Raw genomic sequence first — 22,528 nt, 5'->3', positions numbered from 1 at the left:
TTTTTTGACATTTGGAACAAATTTTAAAGTAATTCTCAAAAATTTTAGATTAATTCTGTCTAGAAAACTTTTAAAAAATGACTTCTGGATAAACTTGGGTTAATTTTGGACACATTTGCATTAATTATTGGGACATATTAAAGAATTTTTAAAAGTAATTTTGGACCGTTTTTGAGTCACTAAACAAATTTCAAGTAATTATGGACAATTTAATGACATTTTGAACAATATTGAGTAATTTTAGACAGTGCTCAAGCGTTTTTGAATGAATTTCAGTAATTTTGAACAGTTTTTTGTGTGATTTTGGACAACTTTTAAATTTATATACTATGCAAATGTAGTTTTTCTATTTCCTGTTTACTTGGAGACCAAATCTTTTAACCTGCAGAACTTTTAAATCGACTCCAGTTTTCAGACTCTCATGAAAAGAAGATGTCACACTTTAACGCTGATTTATTTTTATTTTTATTGTGTTTTTGTTGAAGTGCGTCGACACATGATCAGATTTAAACTCACCACAAACAGACATGTGAAGGACAAAAACACCAACAAACATTTATCAGCCAGAAAAACTGACTAAAGCTCCGTTCAGATGCAATTCATTCCCTCCTACTCAGTGATTACAGTTTGTTCTGCTGAAATTTAACATGAAGTCACATTGAAAGCACCTGAGTTCTTCATTATCAGCTCCTGTTTTCAGTGGAACATGGAGGTAAAAACAACTAGAACTGGATCACTGAAGAAAACCTAAAAACAGACGGATTCTAAATGGAGTTCTGAGCTGTTTTTTTCTCTAAACTTCTAAGTATATTTCTGGAGTTTTATTTAAATGGGCATCACAGATATTGATTTCCTCATGAAGTTTAAGCAACACTGAGTTTAAAAATATCTAATTAATGTCTGTAATTTTAGATGTGACTAAGTTGTGACTCCTGGAGTTGGTTCATCTTTTAAATGTACAGAACTACATTTAAAAACTGACAGATTCTCAAGGCAGCTCTGAACTCTGGATTCTAAGTTGATTTCTGAAAGTTTATTCAAATGGACATCATAGATAATAATATGTTTTAGAAGTTTAGGTCACACTGAATCTAAAAATGTCTTTGAATGTCTGTGGGTTTGGATTTAACTGAGTTATGACTCTCAGAATACAGAAGAATCCTAAAATCAGACAGAATCTAAATGGAGTTCTGAACTGTTGTTTTCTATCCTAAATGTTTTTCTGGAGGTTTAATGATAATTTATTAATAAACTTTGATTCTGTCTAGCTGATTAAATATGTTTTTACCACCCGCCCACTGATTTAAATCTCCTCTCTGGTGTTTTTCCATCTGAATGAGGCTCTAATCTGCTTTTCCAGCTGCTCTATCCGCTGTAGGGAAAGCTGAGGATGGCGGCCTGTTGAGGGCCGAGCCGTAGATCCTGGAGGTCCACGCTGGCGTCGGTCGGCAGGAAGCTGCTGTTGGTTGCCAGGACGACGTCGGCCCGGCGAGGCAGCGAGGCGCCGCTCAGCTGCAGCGACGCCGACTCATCCGGGGAGAAGTTGAAGGCGACCAGGAAGCGTTTGCTCTGATCCCAGATCCTCAGGTAGACGAGAGACGACGACGAGTTGGAGAGCAGCAGGAAGTCACCGAACTGCAGAGAACGCTCCTTAGAACGCAGCTCAGACAGGCTGCGGAAAAAGCTGCGACAGGACAGACGCTCAGCACGCTCCTCCTGCAATACATAGGAGATAGTACACAGAGTACTACTATAATACTATTAATACTAATATTGTAACTAAAACTAGTAGTACTACTAATAGTACTACTAATACTACTACTGTAACTAGAACTAATACTGTAGAAAAACTACAACAGGACAGACGCTCACTCTGTGTGCGATTAATACTGTCTGCAGTGACTTTATGTGAATATTTGAGGTTTTTCTGTGTTTAAATAAAGTTTTCTTGTGTGTTTTTACCTGCAGCGTCCCGTTGAGCTCCTCCTTGTCAGAGTCCCAGAGCATCCTGGGAAACCTGGTGCCCTTCAGGATCAATCAGGAGACGATAATCAGTAATCAATAATCATTAATCAATCAGTAATCCTATCACATCCTCAGCGGATCGGTCCCGTCCTCACCTCGTCCATCAGTCCGATCTCGTCTCCGTAGTTGAACACCGGCGTCCCCGGCAGCGTGAGCAGCAGCAGCTGGTGGACCAGGACCAGGTCTGGACCGCCCACAGAGGCCATGTGGCCCTCGGTCCGGCCCCCCAGGCTCCAGGACAGCCTCTGCTGGCCGTGCTCCGAGTACAGACGCTGCACCGACTGAGCGCGCTCAGTGGCGTCCACCGAGGAGCTGAGGACTCCGGAGACTAGGAGGTCGACGCCGGAGGACGAGAGGAGAGAAGAAACGTCTTCAGGAGACGAGAGATCAGAGACGCCCAGCAGCAGCCTGAAGGAGAAACAGAAAAAAATAGACTTTTCCTGAATGAAACTAAACCCTGATCATGGGGGAGAAACACAGAGAAAAAAACCCTTAAAATTAGAAGAAAAAAAACCACAGAAAATTAGAAAATAAAAACTGGAAAATTAGAAAAAAAACCAAAAAAACTAGAAAATTTGAAAATAACACTAGAAAATTAGAAAATAAAAATTAGAAAATAAAAACAGATAAAAACTGGAAAATTAGAAAAATTAGAAATGAAAACTGAAAAAAAAATTGGAAAATTTGACATTAAAAACAGAAAAACTGGAAAATTATACTTCTACTGGATGAAAACAAATATAAATTAATTAATTATTTAAAAAGTAAAATAATAATGATAATAATAATAATAATTATTATTATTATTATTATTAGTAGTAGTAGTAGTAGTAAAATATAAATAACAATAATAATAATAATAATAATAATAATAATAATAATAATAATAATAATAATAATAATAATAATAATAATAATAATAATAATAATAATATTATTATTATTATTATTATTATTATTATTATTATTATTATTATTATTATTATTATTATAAAAACATAAATAATAATGACAATAATAATAAAGTATATTTCTATAATGAGTTACTAAATGCTTCACAGAACATTAAATAGTAAATTAACTAAAAATCAGTAAAACAGCTGAAACTGACCAATAATTAGAACTAAAGTTTCTAAACTCCTCGTCTGTCTGAGTTTTAATTCAACATAAACCGTCTCTGTCTGTGTTCTAAAGATGTTCTCGTCCTCCTCCTCCAACCTGTTCTCCGGATGCTCCTCGGTTCCGTTCTGGACGATGGCCCGGATGTCGGTCCACAGAGACGGAACCACGGAGGAAACCCTCTGGACTCCAGACAGCTGGACGCCGTCGATGCCTTGGTTCATCCAGAACACCAGAGCAGACTGGGGACAGGAAGAAATCAGGTTTTATACATTTAGATCATCTATTATATGATCTGTTCTACACGGTGAACCATCACTGATGTTCTGAGGCAAAGCCAACATCTGTCTCACAACAAACTTTTAAAGATAAATAAGTAAATATACCTTTTCTGTTTTAAATACAGCTGAGAGACGTTAAAAACTGTTTCACCACTAAGACATCGCTTTTTATCCTGAATTTACACAAATAATATATTTTATTAAACAATAAAACATGTATTTAACATCCAATTAAATAAAGTAAATAATAGGTAAATAAAGAATCCTACAAAAACCCACCGTTCAGTTTTAATTAATTAATTATTGTCGTAGATTCGGAGTTTTTCTCTTCGGTCTGATATTACATAATTTTATTTTGTCAGGAATAAAACGTCCTTAAACGTCAACATCCTGTTTTCAGTTGGAATGAAACACTTTTTCGATGTATTATTTATTTATTTGGGTGAAAATATGAGATTTCAAATACAGATTTTATTATTTTTTGCTTTAAATTCAGAACGAAAACTTATTTGTGTTGCTTCATATCAATGTTTTGGAGGTAAAACAGTTTTAGCTGTACATAAATATTATTTTTTTAGGATATTTTCTTATTTATTTGTGTAAAAATACAACATTAGATGCATGTTTTATTATATTATTGAGCGTATTATTTTCCTATATTCAGATTTTTTCTTGTTTTGACATGAAATGTTTTAAATATAATTTCCAGCTGAAAGAAAAACAGATTTTCTTATTTGTCTTTTTAAAAGTACAAGACATTAAATGCATCATTTAATAATAAGTAACTTTTCTGCGTTTCTCTGATGTTAAATCATGTTAATTAGGAGACACAAAAGCAGTTTTAAATTCTCTCAGCAGTAGTAAAACAATAAAATGGTTCCAAAAACCCAACAGCTGCTCATATAAACGTCTCATTTCACGTTTGTGCATTTTAAAGCTGTTATTAATGATCCTGAGAGCTGCTTTTCAAAGATCCACTTCAGTTTAGTTCTTGTTTTAACTGAAAACTGCAGAAACTTTGATCCAACATGTAGAATAAATGGCTGATTTCTTAACTGTGTTTCGTATAAACGGTGAAGTTTCGTCCTTTCTCTGATTTTCCTGCTTTTTACCTTCAGCCTTTCAGCCACGTTGGTCACACTGACGCTGGAGAACCACGGTCCAGACGTTCCCCGGTAGTTAGGAGTCAGATCCAGAACCACGGAAATACCTGCACAGGTGACAACAACAACAACAACAACAACAACAACAGAAACACGTCTTTAATTCAGGAGCTTTTCAGAGACTTTATCTGATATTTTCCACTCAGTGACGCTTCTCCTCCTTCTTCTACATTTATAGTTAAATATTAAACCTAATTTTAGATGTTAATCTAATTTAAAGGTCAAAAATAGAATTTAATACATTTTTCCACACATTTCCATCCATTTAACAGCTGAAATGTCCTGTTTTCAGATGTAACCTACCGAATAATGATCCAGACCAGAAAAAAAAAAACTTAAAGCTCCTTAAAAGAAAATAAAACAAATCCAAAAATTCTGCCTGATAAACTGTGATTTTTTTTTTTTTTTGAGCCACCAGCAAGTTTTATGGTTCAGACAGTTCAAGGATTTTCTTTCTTTTTTTTTTTTTAATCAAATTTTGATCCAGAAAACAGACAAAGAGGAAGAAATCAGGAGATTAATGCGAACCTAATGATATGTGAATAAAACCACATCTGTAATGTGATATTTTCAAATAAAAATGACACAAATACCAACAATCTGAACAGAAAATCAACTGTTCTGAGTTTTTACAGAATAAACGACCATTTACATACAAAATGAAGGAGAAAGTTGTTTTAAAAGCTGAATCTCTGCATTTTTAAATGTTATTTCTTTTGATTTCTTTAATTGTTTTACTAAAAAGGTTCAATTTAACATTACTAACTTTGGACATTTGATCCAACCCTCATTAAGTCAATAATTCAACTGTGAAACAGATAAAATGTTCTTATTTTTCTCACCTTTCTTGTGAGCTGCTCGGACCAGACTTTTAAATTGTTCCAAGTTCCCGGCGTTGGCTGAGATTTCCTCGAACCTCAGAGCGACGGCGTCGTCTGGAGGAGCGACGTGGATCGGACCCACGATCAAACCTTTAACCTTCAGCTCCGACAGACGGCCGAGCTTCTGCTCCACGCCTCACACACACACAAATATAAGCATTATTTAGATTTATAAAGATTAGAATAAATGTTTTCATCAATAATTTAAATATTTAGTTTTTGGTTCTTTATAGTTTCCAGTTTTTAATTAATTTTTTTAGATTTTTTTGAATTAATTACAGAGTTTTGTTTTATTTTTATTACTTTCTCTTTTACAATGAGTTTATATATTTTGATTTTTACATATTGTAAATATGAAGTGCGTTTAATGTGTTTCTTGTTTATATTTTTGTTATTGTTCTATCCATTAATATTCTTGATATTTTTTTATAATTTAATCCTATGAAAATATGAGCTGTATGTTATTTTAAAATATTTTTCTATTTGTATTTATTCAATTTTTTCACTTGATTTGCATTGTGTTATTTTATTTTCAGATCTTTACACTGTTTCATATATATTTTTATGTTTTATTACATTACTTTTGAATTAATTACAGATTTCTGTTTTAGTTTTATTAATTTATATTTAACAATGTGTTGTATATTTTCATTTCTTACATATCTTAAAAATGTACTATTTTTTGATTTTGATTTTATTTGTGGTTGTTTGGTGTTGTTATTTTCTATTTTTCTGTCTCTTTGTGGTGGTTTTTGTCTCTTTTAACTCGTCTTTCTGTCCTCTGCTGTCCTCTGCTGCTCACCCTTGAGGTTCTGGGCGGCGCTGAAGGCCCGGACGTCTCCGATCCGGTACAGGGGTCCCTGGTTCCACCAGTGGGTGTGGGGCAGGTCTCTGCAGCGGGGGGCCTGCAGGATGATGAGAACCGCCCCCCCCAGCATCCCCAACCAGCCCAGCCAGAAGACCACCAGCAGGGCCCAGCGGGTCCGGACCCAGCTGTAGACAGAACCAGAACCAGAACCAGAACCATCAGGCCTCCAGGAGCACCGACATCATGAGATCTAGACTTAAAAACCTGAAACACTTTTAGGAACAGCAGCAGGAGGCTAGTGGTGATAAATTATCATTTCTGTGCTGTTTTTCAAATACATCACGTTTATCTGGACTATTATCCAACGAGACAAACTGAGACATACACAAAGTGACAACAAAAAGACAAAAAAAATCACAAAAATACACAAAAACTGAGATACAAAGACAAAGAAATGACCAAAAATCAAACCAAATGGCAGCAAAAACACCAAAACCACCAAAAATACCCCAAATTATGTTATATTATATGTATATATATACATATATGTATATATATGTATATATATATATATATATATATATATATATATATATATATATATATATATATATATATATATATATATATTCATCCATCATCCATCATCCATCCCTCATCCATCCATCATCCATCCATCCATCCATCCATCATCAATCCCTCATCCATCCATCATCCATCCATCCATCCCTCATCCATCCATCATCCATCCATCCATCCATCCATCATCCATCCATCCATCCCTCATCCATCCATCATCCATCCATCCATCATCCATCCATCCATCCATCCATCCCTCATCCATCCATCATCCATCCATCCATCCATCCATCCATCCATCCATCCCTCATCCATCCATCATCCATCCATCCATCATCCATCCATCCATCATCCATCCATCATCCATCCATCCATCCTCACCCTGGGGTTCCCGCCACCCTCAGCAGCTCCTCCTTGTTCAGTCCGGTAAACTTCACCTCCTCCGGTTCTTCGTCCGGGATCTTGAGCTTCACGGCTCCGTTCTTCTCCGCCTCCTCCCCGGCGGACGGAGCCTCTGCGGCCCGTTCAGCCCCTCCGGTCATCGGCTGCTTCTCCTGCTCCTCCTGGTCCAGGTCCGCTTCGCTCACATCGGCCTCCGTTGCATCAGCATCCGGAGCCGGAGGGTCCTGGACCGGAGGGGGGTCCGCCTGGACCGGGTCCGCCTGGCCCAGGGCAGGCTGCAGCTCCACGTCGGTCTCGTCGGGGGTCATCACGGTACCAGACAGAACCTGCAGAGAACCGGAGTCTTTGTGATCCACCGTCAGACGTCCTGCTGTCTGTCTGAATGGTGCTGCCTTCAAATGCTGTCGGACAAATGAGGATCAGTCAGGAACTCCCCCAGAGATAAATCAGAGCCACATTTAGAGGCTCTAAACACATAAAAACATGCTGTCTTTTTATCTTTTATCTCTTTTAGGTTTATTTATTATTATTAGGACACGAAATTACAAGTAAAACACTCAAAATGACAACAAAAACCCCAACATGACACAAATTACCACAAAAAGACAGAAAATGATGACAACAGAAAGATTGCACAAACTGGCCCTAAAGCAACACAAAATAACAAAATGACAACAAAAACACACAAAACAACCACAAGAAGATATAAAATGATGCAAAAATACCACAAAATCATGACAAAATGATGACAAAAAGAGACAACAAAAAACACAATGACCACAAAATTTGCCCTACAACAGCACAAAATAAAAACAAAATGACAACAAAAAGGCATACAAGGACCACAAAATGACAATAAAATGATGACGACAGAATGACGACAAAAAGAGACAACAAAAACACGAAATGGGCCCTAAAATAGCACAAAATAACAACAAAATGACAGTCAGAATACTGACAAAAAGACACAAAATGACCACAAAATGGCACGAAATGACAACAAAAACCCCAACGACAACATATGACACAAAATTATCACAAAGACATAAAATTTCCACTAAATGGAACAAAATGACAATAAAAAGATGCAAAAACACAGAAAACACACAAATACAAGATGAAAATGACAACAAAAAAGTAAAAAAATTACCACAAATGTCTCAAAATGTTCTACCATACGGTGGTTCAGTGGTTCTAAGTGCGTCCTCACAGCTAGAAGGTCCTCATTTAATCTGGTTCTGGTCATTAAATGCTGATTCTAAACTGTCTGTAGGTGTGAATGTGTTTATAAAGATGTCATAAATAAAGTTATCATTAATATTCTGTATAACACTATAAATGTCTCCAAACTGTACAAAAAGATCAATAAACAGGCGACTAAAAGGACAACAAAAGCTACTTTCTGATCTTAAACTCACATATCAGACTTAATTCTGGTGGATTTCTGTCCTCTGGGTTCTAACGGGACTTTTCAGATTTCTGAGGGACACTGAAGGCAGCATTAAATCGGATACACCCTGTTTAAATTTTTTTTTTTTATTATAGAGACAAAATCAGAATGAAAATATAATAGACATGTAGACATTTTTTAATATTATATTTTATATATATAATGTGTGTGTGTGTGTGTGTCCAGCTGAGTCAGCAGCTTTTCATTCTGCTGACCAACATCTAATTGTGTTTCCGCTGTGTGCTGTCGACTCACTCAGCAGCAGACATCAAAAGTCACGAAATGACGACAAAAAGCATAAAAATGTGACACAAACACAAAAATAGACCACAAAAACCACAAAATTCCATTAAAATGACCTAAGATGAGCCAAAAATGAAAACAAAACAATAAAATGACAAGAAAAAAAACATGAAATGACAACAAAATGACACACGAAAAGCAAAAATAAACATGGAAAATACAACAAAAATTAAAATAAAAAATATGACACTAAAGTGATTCACAGTAAGCTCAAAAATTAGAAAATGATAAAATGACACCAACGAGAAATGCCATAACAAAAAAAGTGACAAAAGCCCATAAAAACACAAAATGACAACAAAGCAAAAATTATCACAAAAACAAGAAAAAATGACAAGAAAATGCACGAAATGACAATAAAATTACACAAAACAAACATGAGAAGAAGCCAATCATGACATTTGAGAAACAGTTATTAGAGTAATGGCAGAGTTCATCTTTCCCTCTTATTAGTTTTTAATATTTTTTAAAGACAAAAAGAAAAGGTTTTCCAAATTCTCATCTGTTTTTTGGTCAAAAAGGTGGAATAAAACAGTGGAATCAAAAGTACAACATTTATGCAGTGGCATTAAACGAAAAGTATTCAACTAAAATACTTTACAAATTAATAATTACTTCCTTTTGATTGATTTTATTTCAGCCGAAATGAAAAGCAGCTCCAAGTTACTCAGAAAACATCTTCAAGTTGACATTTATTCACATTTTGTCTCAGTAAAGCAGCAGCATTCTGAAAATTAGCGCAGTTTGTAAGGGGGTTTCAGTGTTAGCTTAAAGCTACTGACAGCGAGACGTTATCAACAGAAGCTAACACTGAACTCCGCTCAGTTCTGCGCTAAATTAAGTAGCATTTCTCTTTTATTGTAGAAATAGTTAACGGAAATATAAAACTACGATTTTTCTTAACCACAGAGACATGTTATTCAAGTCGGCTTCCACACAGTCCACTTAAAATCTATTTATCTATTTATTTTTCAGATATTTCTGAATCTGTCCTGAAATAATGGCTTGATGTCATTCCACTTCCGGTAAAAAATAATATTTACCTCGTCTTGAATAAATATATGTTAGCCGAAAGCAAGAACAGTTCTCATTTGCTAATAAAATCTCTTGATATTGACATTTGTGTTTATTTTTCCACAGTAAAGCAGCATTTTTTTAAAAAAAAATTAGCGCAGTTTCTGAGTAGAGTTCAGTGTTAGCTTAAAGATACAACTGCTGTTTCAGGGCGAGAGAAGCTGGCACCGAATCCACTCAGTTCTGTGATAAATTATGGCAATATTCGGCTTTATTGAGAAAATTATGAGGATGAATTTGAAACTGGGTAACTTTTCTGAATTATGGAAGGTTGATCGTACATTCGGCAAACACACAGACCGGAATATTTTTTTGATTTAGTTCATTTTTTAGGACATTCCCCGGAATCGTGATTCTGATTCTGAAAAGTTCCTCTTTGTCGGTGTCTGTTTAGAGGAAATCAAAGTTGTTGTTGTTGTTGTTGTTGTTTTTAAAAAAAATCAAATATCTAAATCAAATGGTAAAGAGGGGTACCGAAAAAACAGCTATAAGAAAAAATACAACAATAATAATATAAAAACAAAATTAAAGGTCCTTTTATGATATGCTTATGTCAATAAAGTTACGAATGAAAAAAATACTACTCTTAAGGTCGTATATCGTTGACGAAAAAAAAAATCGCTGTATTTTTTTAATGTAAATGTCTGTTAACTATAATAATTTCAATAATATTCATATTTAAGAAGTGACTCCAAGTAATTACAGGTGTTTGATGTTAAATGTTTGTCCCACAGTGATGGATTCAGTCACGCCTCCGGCTCCACCTTAAACCCGGACACATGTCTGAGCTGCAGCCTGAACGCAGAACCAGCAGCGAATTAACTGGACTTCTGGTGGTTTTCTGGTGGTTTTCTGGAGGTTATGCTGGTTTTAATCGTTTATCATGAATTTCTGCGAGGCTAAATCGGAGCTGAAGCAGCTGCTGAGCAGAGTGGATCCGTCCGAGCTGCCGAAGCTGCTGGACTGGATGAAGAACTCGGGTAAACTCACCTGGACACGTTCTGCTGCTTTCACTGCAGATCCACGACGTTTCTGTCCTTCATGGAGCTTTTTAGACATTATTTAAGAAGTTTTTATCCACAGAAACACGCTGTATTTATCAGATTAATAGAAAAGTGGGGCCTTATGTCGTAATTCTGACTTCAGCCTCTCAGACTGTGATTTATTTCATTAAAATGTTGAGAATTTAATAAAAAATCCTGATTTTAAAGTTGCCGAATTATCAGTTAGAAGTTTCACTTTGCTGTGAACTTCCAGATGTTCAGTCAGATGTTAGTGAAGAAAAGTTAGACTGAAGGAAACTTAAAAGCATGAAGATTATCAAGCAGATTCTGTTTCCCTCAGATTTATCAAGAATAACCACAAACTGTTAATAAATACAATAAACTGGTACACTAAATTCTGCTGAAAGTCAATAAAGAATTAAAAAAACACATTTAAAAAATAAATAATTGATAATCAATTAATTTAAATTCATATATATATATATATATATAGAGAGAGAGAGAGAGAGAGAGGTGTGTGAGTAAACAAGTAATTACTTCCTAAAAAAATTACTGAAAGGAAAAAAAATGTTATTTAGAAAATAGAAATAAACTACCTGCTTGTTAAGGATTGATAAATAATAATAATATAACCTCTTTCTAAAATAGGTAAATAAATTACAATTCAAAATCATTACATGAACATAAATTAGTTAACTACTTCTTTTTAAACATAAATAATCAGTGTTTAATTAAAGAAATAAATACAACTATCACCTTCTAAGTAAAACACAGGTCTTAATATAACTAAATATAAATGAAATACCCAGGTCTGTAAAAACAAAACAAACATAAATCTCCTTGTTAAATAATAGTTTGTCTCGGTGATGATTGAACGAAATAATTTGTTTCTCCAGATGATCTGGATGATTTTCTCCTCGACAACAGAACCGTGATTCTCCAGAACATTTCCGACGACCTCAGAACTCGTTTACCGCTGAACGCCATGTTAGCATCTGAGACCACCGCCCTCCTAAAGGTACTACAGTACTACTACTACTGATACTATAAAGTACTAGTAAACGTCATGTTAGCATCTGAGACCACCGCCCTCCTAAAGGTACTACAGTACTACTACTACTGATACTATAAAGTACTAGTAAACGTCATGTTAGCATCTGAGACCACCGCCCTCCTAAAGGTACTACAGTACTACTACTACTACTACTGATACTATAAAGTACTAGTAAACGTCATGTTAGCATCTGAGACCACCGCCCTCCTAAAGGTACTACAGTACTACTACTACTACTACTGATACTATAAAGTACTAGTAAACGTCATGTTAGCATCTGAGACCACCGCCCTCCTAAAGGTACTACAGTACTACTACTACTACTGATACTATAAAGTACTAGTAAACGCATGTTAGCATCTGAGACCACCACCCTCCTAAAGGTACTACAGTACTACTACTACTGATACTATAAAGTACTAGTAAACGTCATGTTAGCATCTGAGACCACCACCCTCCTAAAGGTACTACAGTACTACTACTACTGATACTATAAAGTACTAGTAAACGTCATGTTAGCATCTGAGACCACCGCCCTCCTAAAGGTACTACAGTACTACTACTACTACTGATACTATAAAGTACTAGTAAACGTCATGTTAGCATCTGAGACCACCGCCCTCCTAAAGGTACTACAGTACTACTACTACTACTACTGATACTATAAAGTACTAGTAAACGTCATGTTAGCATCTGAGACCACCGCCCTCCTAAAGGTACTACAGTACTACTACTACTACTGATACTATAAAGTACTAGTAAACGCCATGTTAGCATCTGAGACCACCGCCCTCCTAAAGGTACTACAGTACTACTACTACTACTACTGATACTATAAAGTACTAGTAAACGTCATGTTAGCATCTGAGACCACCACCCTCCTAAAGGTACTACAGTACTACTACTACTACTGATACTATAAAGTACTAGTAAACGCCATGTTAGCATCTGAGACCACCGCCCTCCTAAAGGTACTACAGTACTACTACTACTACTACTGATACTATAAAGTACTAGTAAACGTCATGTTAGCATCTGAGACCACCGCCCTCCTAAAGGTACTACAGTACTACTACTACTACTACTGATACTATAAAGTACTAGTAAACGTCATGTTAGCATCTGAGACCACCGCCCTCCTAAAGGTACTACAGTACTACTACTACAACTGATACTACTACTACTGATACTATTACTACTACTGATACTACTACTACTACTACAGTACTACTATAGACTACTACTATAGGGTACTAGTGCTGAATACTACTACGGATACTACTACTGTTAGTACTGCTGAGTTTCTACTGTTACTGATCCTGATACTACTGTTGAGTACTACCACAGAGTACTACATGCATGATATCTTTTCTTATATTATCTTGGAAATTTCTCACATTTTATCTTTTTTTTTGTTGATATTTTAGTTTTATTTGTGGAAATTGTGTTCTCATGTAATTTAGATAATTAAATATATATGGATGTTTTATAAAAATTCTGTGATATTTTATTTACTTTTTAAAACATTTTCCACACTTTTTTCAAATGTCTTTCAATGTGGTTTTGAGATTTTATAATTTTTTTCTCTGATATGCATTTTTTTAAAAGTTTATTTCTATGCTTTTTTAGGACACTTTTTAAGTGTTGCTGTTATGTATATTTTCAAAAAATATTTAAAAAATACTTTTTTGGGTGAAACTTTTCTGACATAAATGTTTAAAAATCTACATATTTAATATGAATATATTATATAATATATTGAAATGGCTATTTAGGATACTTTAATTTACAAATATATATGTTCTGGGGTTTTAAAGATGGTGTTTGGACTTTTTTCATTTTTGTCAGTATTTTCTAATATTTTTAAAGATATTTTAGGACATTTTAATCACTGATATGGGACTTGCTCCAGACATGTTAGTTCTAGGTTTTATTCTTGGAGATTTTATGAATATTTTTGGACATTTTATTAACTATCATATTCTTCAGAATAATTTTAGATTGTTTGATGATGGTAATGATGATGATGATGAAGATGATGGTGATGATGATGGTGATGATGATGATGAGGAAGGTGATGATGGTGATGATGGTGATGATGATGATGATGGTGATGGTGGTGATGATGATGATGGTGATGATGAAGATGATGATGGTGACGATGATGGTGATGGTGATGATGACGAAGATGACGATGGTGGTGATGATGATGATGGTGATGGTGACAATGATGATGATGTTGATGAAGATGATGATGGTGATGATGATGATGGTGATGATGAAGGTGATGATGATGATGATGATGTGATGATGAAGATGATGATGGTGATGATGATGAAGGTGATGATGATAGTGATGATGATGATGATGGTGATGATGATGATGATGAAGGTGATGATGATAGTGATGATGATGATGATGATGATGATGATGATGGTGATGATGATGATGATGATGATGGTGATGATGATGACAAAGATGATGACGAAGATGATGATGATGATGATGAAGGTGATGATGAAGGTGATGGTGATGATGATGGTGATGATGAAGATGATGATGATGGTGGTGATGATGAAGGTGATGATGATGGTGATGATGATGATGATGGTGATGATGATGATGATGATGATGAAGGTGATGATGATAGTGATGATGATGATGGTGATGATGATGAAGGTGATGATGATAGTGATGATGATGATGATGATGGTGATGATGATGAAGGTGATGATGATAGTGATGATGATGATGATGGTGATGATGATGGTGATGATGGTGATGATGATGACAAAGATGATGACGAAGATGATGATGATGAAGGTGATGATGAAGGTGATGATGATGGTGATGGTGATGATGAAGATGATGATGGTGATGATGATGAAGGTGATGATGATGATGATGACGATGGTGATGATGATGATGATGATGAAGGTGATGATGATAGTGATGATGATGATGGTGATGATGATGGTGATGATGATGATGATGATGATGATGGTGATGATGATGATGATGATGATGATGAAGTTGATGATGATGGTGATGATGATGGTGATGATGAAGATGATGACGAAAATGATGATGATGATGAAGGTCTTGTTCCAGATCCAGCAGTGTTCTCGGCCGACCCTCCACGTCGACAGCTTCCTGTACGATGAAGATCAGGTGGATTCTCTGTGTGAAAACGGAACCCTGAGCAGAACGTTCTGCCTCAACTGTGGATCCCAGAGAACAGCAGCTCTGGGTGGGAAGACAACACAACCTGATACACAACAACACAAACACAACAACACAAACACAACCACAGATACACAACCTGATACACAACCAGACACACAACAACACAAACACAACAACACAAATACAACAGCGGATGCACAACCAGACAGACAATCCTTCTGTCTTCACCAAACGTCCATCATGAATCTTTGTCTTCATGAATCTTTATCTTGAATCTTTGTGTTTCTCCCTCCAGACTTCGTCTCTCACTCGTTCTCTATCTCTGAGCTTCGGTTCCTTTTCCAGAACATTCTTCCGGATCTGAGTGGCAGAACTTTGGTGGACGTCGGATCCAGACTGGGAGCGGTTCTGTACGGGGTCAGAGGTCAACGCAACAAACACACACAGACACACACAATAATAACAACAACGACAACAACAACATTATTGTTATTTATTATTTATTTATTTATTTTAGTTTTAATAGTCATTCTTATGTCACTTTAACAAAAAATAAATAAATAAATAATGATCCACTTCTGGAAATAAATAAAAAAAATAACTCATAACTACCTAAAATTAATACATTAATAATTAAATATTCTCTCCTTAAAATGCATATATGAAAAAATAAATAGTCAGTTCTTGCATAAAATAGAAAATAAATAAAACTAAATAACCAAATTAAAAATGAAATACAGCTATATGATATTCTAAAATATATATACATAGATTAATACAAAATAAAAAAGTCATCTCAATACTTTCCAACTTTGCTAAAATAAACTAATAATATCTCACCAACACCTCTTAAAAAACTTCAGTTTAAAAATTAAATGACAAATTCTTGAATCAATATATTCTAATAATTTGTTTGTCCAAAAAAATCAAATCTCAAAATAAACACAGAAAAATAACCTGTCAATAGCAAATATATATAATGTAATGTAAAATAAAATTTGTTAAAAATAATAAAAAAGAAGTCATTACTTATTAACTGATCACAGACTAAACTTTTTAAAAAAGGCAAATAAAAAAAGACAAAATATTTTAAAATACATGAATGAAGGAATGAAAATAAAACATTAAGCTGCTGTTAAAAGTAAAGCAAATAAAAATAATAAACACCTGAACTGCATATTAACCTGTTGAAAGATTAGAAATCAGCAGAAAACATTAATTTTTAGGTCGTCTTTGTTGTGTCTAATGTGTGTTCTTAATGTGCCTGTTATTTTGTGTGTCTGTGTGTGTTTAAAGTGTGTGTTTGTGTGTGTTTAATGTGTATTAATGTGTGTTAATGTGTGGATTATTGTGTGTTCAGGGTTACGTCTACAGTTCGGCGTCTCGTCTCTTGGGTCTGGAGATCAGTGAGGAGTTTGTTCAGCTGCAGAACGAGATGCTGCAGAAATACCGACTGACGGACCGAGTCCAGGTCATCAAAAACTAATAATCAACTAATAATAAACATATATATATAATAAAAACGAATAATAGACTTCCTGTCAGAGTTTATTCTGCTGCTCGTGAACGTACCTTTGTTCTCTGCAGGTCGTTCATGCTGATGTTTGCACGCAGGAAGTTCTGCTGCAGAACGCCGACGTTCTCATCATGAACAACGTTTTCGAGTATTTCATGGAGCCCAGCGAGCAAATGAGGTGACGAGACGCCAAATATACACCAAAAATACACAGAAATATACAGAAATACACACAAAATACAGAAAAGTACATGTAACTTTACAGAAAATACACCAAAAGATACAGAAAATATACAGAAAATACACAGAAATATACAAAAAAATACACAGAAATAGACACGAACCATAGAAAAATAGACAGAAAGATACTGAAAAATACAGAAAGTACACGGAAATACATGCTAAATGCAAAAAATACACAGAAATATACAGAAAATACACAAAAATAAACAGAAAATACACAGAAATATACTCAAAACTACACAAAAATACAGAAAAATACACAGAAATACACACAAAACATACAACTGTACAGGAAATACACAGATGCCTACAAAATGGACAGAAATACATACAAAATACAAAAAAATACACAGAAATACTCAAAAATGCACTGAAATATAAAAAAATACACAAAAATATGCACAAAATACACAGTAGTACACACAAAATATAGAGAAATGTACACTAAACACACAAATGTACAAGAAATGCACAATTATGTACAAAATAGACAACAATATACACAAAACAGACAGAAATGCTAATGAAATACCCATAAAAAATGAATAAATGCACACACAATCCACAGGAATGTAGACAAAATACGCAGGAATATACACAAAATACACACAAGTTTTCTATAATATATAAAAAAATCCATAGAAGTACCCAGAAAACATAAAGAAATACAAGCAAAAACCTTAGAAATTCCTAGAAAATACACCAAAATATGCAGAAAATACACAGAATTACACAGAAAATAAACATAAACAAAATATACACATCACCCATAGAAAGGTGTACAAACTTTACACAAAGTTTACAGAAACTCACACCAAAATGCCCAGATAATACACAAAAATATGCACAAAATGTACATGAATACACAATAATATACAGTAAATCCCCAGGAATCCACACATGCTGCATATTCTAACAGACAGTAGATGACAGCATGGCAAAGGTTGTCTCTGTTTGTGTGTGTGTGTATCTGTGTGTTATTGTGTGCATCGTTGTGTGTCTGTGTGTGTTCAGAGCATGGCGGTTCATCATCCAGACCTTCAGGAAGTCGGGTTCTCTCCTCGTCTCTGTTCCCAGTTTGCAGGAAAGTCTCGGCGCTCTGCAGGTAAAACTTATTCAGGTTCGGGGGTTCCTCCTCACCTGTACAACCTCATTTCTGTTCCTGGAAGTAGCTCTGATGTCACAGTGATGTCACGGACTCAACTCCTCCCGTCTGTGTCCAGCAGGAGGCGCTGCTGCCCGGCTGGGTGGAGGAGTTACCTGTGGACTACAACGTTTACCTGGGCAGAGACTCCGACCCCGACAGCCTCCGACAGATACACCTGTACAGAGTCATGTGACCTCAGATACACCTGGACAGAGTCACGTGATCCCTCTGTATGAGGTCATGTAACTTGTTTCATCCAATCACATTCTCCAGTTGGTCTAAATTAGATTTTTGGTTCTTTTATGAACAAAACAAACAAATAAAATTCTTCTTTTTGTGTTTTTCACACCTCGTTTCTCACCTGAGGATCAAAGTTTTTAATTTTCTGTTTTATCTGTTTGAGTTTTTCTTTTACAAAGTCAACGTTCTCCAGGAGAACATCTTTATATCTACTTAATAAATGATTTTAAACAGAACAACGACTCCAGCCTCATTTGAATTCACTTGTTCTCCTGTTTATGCTGCATGATTTTTATTATTTTTGTATTAAGTATTGATTCTTCCTTTGATCTATAAAAGGACCAAAATATTACATTTAAAATGGTTTAACATGACTAAAGCAGCAGATTTTTATATGTAAAATGCTTAATAGAATTATTTTTTATGTAAACATTAAAGATTTTTTGTAATAATATAAGAAACTACTGACAGGAAGTAAATACTGATAAATAATTTACAATAATAAATACTGTTTATCACTATATGTGTTAAAACATCCAATTCATTCATTTATACTTTATAATTCAAAAAGTTCAACAAATCAAGATTTCTTTCCTGTATTTTTTTGATATTTTTAAAACCTTATTCTACCTGAAGAGGTTTGAATGATTATTTTTAATGTGCTTTTATTTTTTACTGCAATAGAATAGAAGATTTTTATTATGAATGTCTCTCTATATATTATTTATATTGAAAAACAACACTTGAAGATGTTCCTTTTTAAAGAGGTTTTTAACTTTAAGGACTCCTTTTTAAAATAGTAATTTTAAGTGTTTGTACTGTTTCTTTTTACTGTCTGCTCGTAGCACTTTCAGATTTCTTTAAATGAAAAGTGTTTATAAATAAAAAGTATTATTATTATTATTATTATTATTATTATTATATTCAGGAGATACAGAGGAATGCCTTTTGCGACATACATTAAAAAAAACAAAACCAAACTGTATATATCAAATAAAGTAAAATAAATTGAATAGATAAAAATCAACCTTTGAACTGCCGGTAGTGAAATATAGTGAAAGCTTAAAATATGTTTTACTTTTCTTTTTTTTTTTTTACATTTTTTTTATTCTTAATTTTAAAAAAATCATAAGTAGCTATTTGACTGATTCTGTTTTAATTTTATTTAATTTTTAATTTTTTCATTCATTTGAGTCAGAAGCTGATTTATTATTATTATTATTATTATTATTATTATTATTATTATTATTATTATTATTATTATTATTATTATTATTATTATTATTATTATTATTATTATTATTATTTAAATTTTATTCTGTTCTACTCTTTTATAATTTTTCACAATATTATTTAAAATAATTTTCTGTTCTTTTATATTTTTCTTAATTAAATATTTAATTTTTATTTATTTCCTGTCTTGTTTTTTTTCTTCTAACTGCCAGCTGACTCACTTCCTCTCTGATGACGCATCAACTCCCGCTGTCACGCACGCTGCGTCTTCACCGCCTCCTCCTCGTGAGCTCCCCGAGGCCGCTCACTCCTGTGATTTCATCGCTGTTCCGCGGGCCCGTTTCCAGGACAACCATTGGCTGGCGGCGGAGGAGCGGCAGGAGGGAGAACCAATCAACATCGCGGAGGACAAAGAAGCCCCGCCCATTCACTCACTCGTGTGGTGCATTCAGGGAACCGAGCGAAGTTTCTGCTTAAAAATGCGTTTTATTTCCACTTTAATGAACTAAAATCTGTTTTATTTACTGTTAGTCTGCTGGTATTGTTTGTATTTTGATCCATTTTGTTGTTGAGTTAATTTGAATTTAACGGTTTTATTTAATACTCCTGGTTTATTTCTGCAAAAATCTAATTTGTTTTGAAGAATGAGTTGCAATTTATTATTATTAAGTGTATTAACATTTCTATTCCTTATACAATTTGGTTTCAGAGAACACAGGGTGAGCTTTTAGAATAAGTTATTTAATGGAAGAAAAATAGATTACAACATTTTAAACTTCATTTAAGACACATTTTATGGCTGCAGCTCATTAAATGGTCAAAAAGTTATTTAGAACTTGCAGAAATAAATGAAATGTTTCTTCTGAAAAACTGATTCAGCTCTGAAGCATGGAAACTTTTGGCGTAGTGAGTTTCTTAACCTCAGTATTTAATGAAGTTGAATTTATATAAAATCTAATACGGTCAAATTACTCAGATAAATGTTTAATAATGGAGGTGTTTAGACTTCAGACAAATAGCAACCCTTGATAAAATGTATTAAAATATGAACAAATAACATTTAGATTAGTTGAATGAATCTGCATAAGACAGAAAAGTGTGGAGTGAAAAAATAATTATATGTATTAATCAGGTAACTTTAAGTAGCAACAACAATATTAATAACAATAACTTCATATCACCATTTATACAACATGTGCAAGTCAAAGTGATTAAAATCAATAAAATCTCTTCAAATAATGAATCGACATTTAAACTAGGCTGGTAAATTTCTAGGAATAACAGCAATATCAGTAATTATCATATGATGGCTGAGAATCTACACAATCACAACAGGTGTTTCAGTGATATATCGTAAGATAAAATGAGATAAGATAAATATATTAGATGAATCTTTATTGTCATTGCACGTCCACATCTGTGCTAAAAAAAGGACAAGCAATAGTCAAAAGATGTACAGTTAACATATAAAATATCCAGTTGTCCAAAAAAAACAATTATAAAAACAGAAAAAAAGAAAAAAGAACAAAGATTATGTACATAATATGTAAACATTATATGTCATATATATCATGAAGTTTAATCTTAATATGTGAGCCTGTTGGGTAAATTTATATCATGTATAAAGTCTGAGGATATTTTATGTAATAAATCTTGTTTCTTTGTCTGTGTTGTTTTAAGTGCATTCATATAATCAACTGAACATATCAAATATGCAACTGTCAAAAAAAACATTATACACAATGATAAAAAAACATTTAAAATGCAGTTATCAAAACATAAACATTATAAACATATCAAAATATTAGCAATAATAATAATAATAATAATAATAATAATAATGAAGATAAGGAAGATTTAAATCTTAATGTGTGTGCTTGTTGTGTAAGTCCATCCATCCATTATCTATACACTGCTTAATCCTCACTAGGGTCATGGGGGGGCTGGAGTCTATCCCAGCTGACTCAGGTGAAGGCAGGGGACACCCTAGACAGGTCACCAGTCTGTCACAGGGCTACATACAGAGACAAACAATCACTCTCACATTCACACCTACGGGCAATTTAGAATGATCAATTAACCTCAGCATATTTTTGGACTGTGGGAGGAAGCCGGAGTACCCGGAGAAAACCCACGCATGCACAGGGAGAACATGCAAACTCCATGCAGAAAGATCCCGGGAAAGCCGGGACGCGAACCAGGGATCTTCTAGCTGCAAGGCGAAAGTACTAACCACTACACTACTGTGCAGCCCCTTGTTGTTTAAGTTTATATCATTTATAAAGTCTTATGACAATTTATGTAATAAATCTTATCTGTCTCTGCTGTTTAACCCTCCTGTTGTCCTCATTTATGGGCACCAAAAAAGCTGTTCCCTTGTCTGAAAAAAAATCCAAGAACTCAGCAAAAAATTCCCCAAATTTATAAAAATTTGCAAGATCTTCAGGAAGAAAATTTCAAAAATTCCTTAAACATTTCCCTTTAAAGTTTTTTTTAAAATCCCCAGATTTGGCAAGAAATAAAAATTTTTAAAAATAAAAAAATAAATAAAAAATGTAAATTAATAAAAATCGAATTTCGCTGGATTTTGGTTGATTTTTTTTCCCGAATGTTGTTAAAGAAACTTTTTTTTTAGCATTTCTTTTTTTGTGCACCAAAGTGTTGAAGTGTTGAAAATATAGGATTTTTCACTGTGAAAATATAATTTTTTTCCACATTTTCAAACTTTGTAACGGGTCAATTTGACCCGCAGGACGACAGGAGGGTTAAAGTGTGTTTATGTACTGTAACCCACGGGGCCTTCACGGAGTGCGGAGCTGA

At 34.2% G+C, this 22,528-nt stretch overlaps 2 protein-coding genes across 5 annotated transcripts; one reads left to right on the top strand and one right to left on the bottom strand.

Annotated features, from left to right (window-relative positions):
* Positions 1–448: 448 nt before the first annotated feature.
* Positions 449–7,662, bottom strand: LOC111568660 (4F2 cell-surface antigen heavy chain-like). Of its 2 annotated transcripts, none has more exons than XM_023270414.3 (8): positions 7,238–7,662; positions 6,272–6,462; positions 5,431–5,604; positions 4,538–4,635; positions 3,244–3,386; positions 2,121–2,433; positions 1,963–2,025; positions 449–1,716 (listed from the first exon to the last, which is right to left on the bottom strand). In XM_023270414.3, the coding sequence occupies exons 1-8, from the start codon at positions 7,564–7,566 to the stop codon at positions 1,366–1,368; spliced, it is 1,662 nt and encodes a 553-aa protein (XP_023126182.2). In that variant the 5' UTR covers positions 7,567–7,662; the 3' UTR covers positions 449–1,365. The 2 variants fall into 2 exon arrangements, with proteins under 2 accessions (XP_023126182.2, XP_023126183.1); XM_023270415.3 differs by having other exon boundaries at positions 1,526–1,684.
* A 3,193-nt stretch (positions 7,663–10,855) lies between these two features.
* On the top strand, positions 10,856–18,581 carry zgc:109986 (uncharacterized protein LOC553566 homolog). 3 transcript variants are annotated; one of them, XM_055005662.1, is made up of 9 exons: positions 10,856–11,065; positions 11,986–12,107; positions 15,255–15,393; positions 15,625–15,746; positions 16,690–16,800; positions 16,917–17,023; positions 18,103–18,193; positions 18,312–18,410; positions 18,441–18,581. In XM_055005662.1, exons 1-9 carry the CDS (start codon positions 10,969–10,971, stop codon positions 18,456–18,458), a joined length of 906 nt encoding a protein of 301 aa, XP_054861637.1. In that variant the 5' UTR covers positions 10,856–10,968; the 3' UTR covers positions 18,459–18,581. The 3 variants fall into 3 exon arrangements, with proteins under 3 accessions (XP_054861637.1, XP_054861638.1, XP_054861636.1); XM_055005663.1 differs by having other exon boundaries at positions 18,315–18,581; XM_055005661.1 differs by having other exon boundaries at positions 18,312–18,581.
* The last annotated feature ends 3,947 nt before the right edge of the window (positions 18,582–22,528 follow it).

Source organism: Amphiprion ocellaris, chromosome 20 (assembly GCF_022539595.1).
Source record: "Amphiprion ocellaris isolate individual 3 ecotype Okinawa chromosome 20, ASM2253959v1, whole genome shotgun sequence".
Classification (NCBI taxonomy): Eukaryota; Metazoa; Chordata; class Actinopteri; family Pomacentridae; genus Amphiprion; species Amphiprion ocellaris.
This window is presented reverse-complemented; position numbering and strand designations above follow the sequence as displayed.

Bases quoted from the DNA above. Each gene is read 5' to 3' on its own strand.
- zgc:109986 (XM_055005662.1), top strand. From the start codon at position 10,969: ATGAATTTCTGCGAGGCTAAATCGGAGCTGAAGCAGCTGCTGAGCAGA. The intron at 15,394-15,624 runs GTGGGAAGACAA...TTCTCCCTCCAG, and splicing joins CCAGAGAACAGCAGCTCTGG to ACTTCGTCTCTCACTCGTTC. The intron at 15,747-16,689 runs GTCAGAGGTCAA...TTGTGTGTTCAG, and splicing joins TGGGAGCGGTTCTGTACGGG to GGTTACGTCTACAGTTCGGC.
- LOC111568660 (XM_023270414.3), bottom strand. From the start codon at position 7,566: ATGACCCCCGACGAGACCGACGTGGAGCTGCAGCCTGCCCTGGGCCAG. The intron at 5,605-6,271 runs GTGAGCAGCAGA...TGTGTGTGTGAG, and splicing joins CGCCGCCCAGAACCTCAAGG to GCGTGGAGCAGAAGCTCGGC. The intron at 4,636-5,430 runs GTGAGAAAAATA...TCACCTGTGCAG, and splicing joins CCGAGCAGCTCACAAGAAAG to GTATTTCCGTGGTTCTGGAT.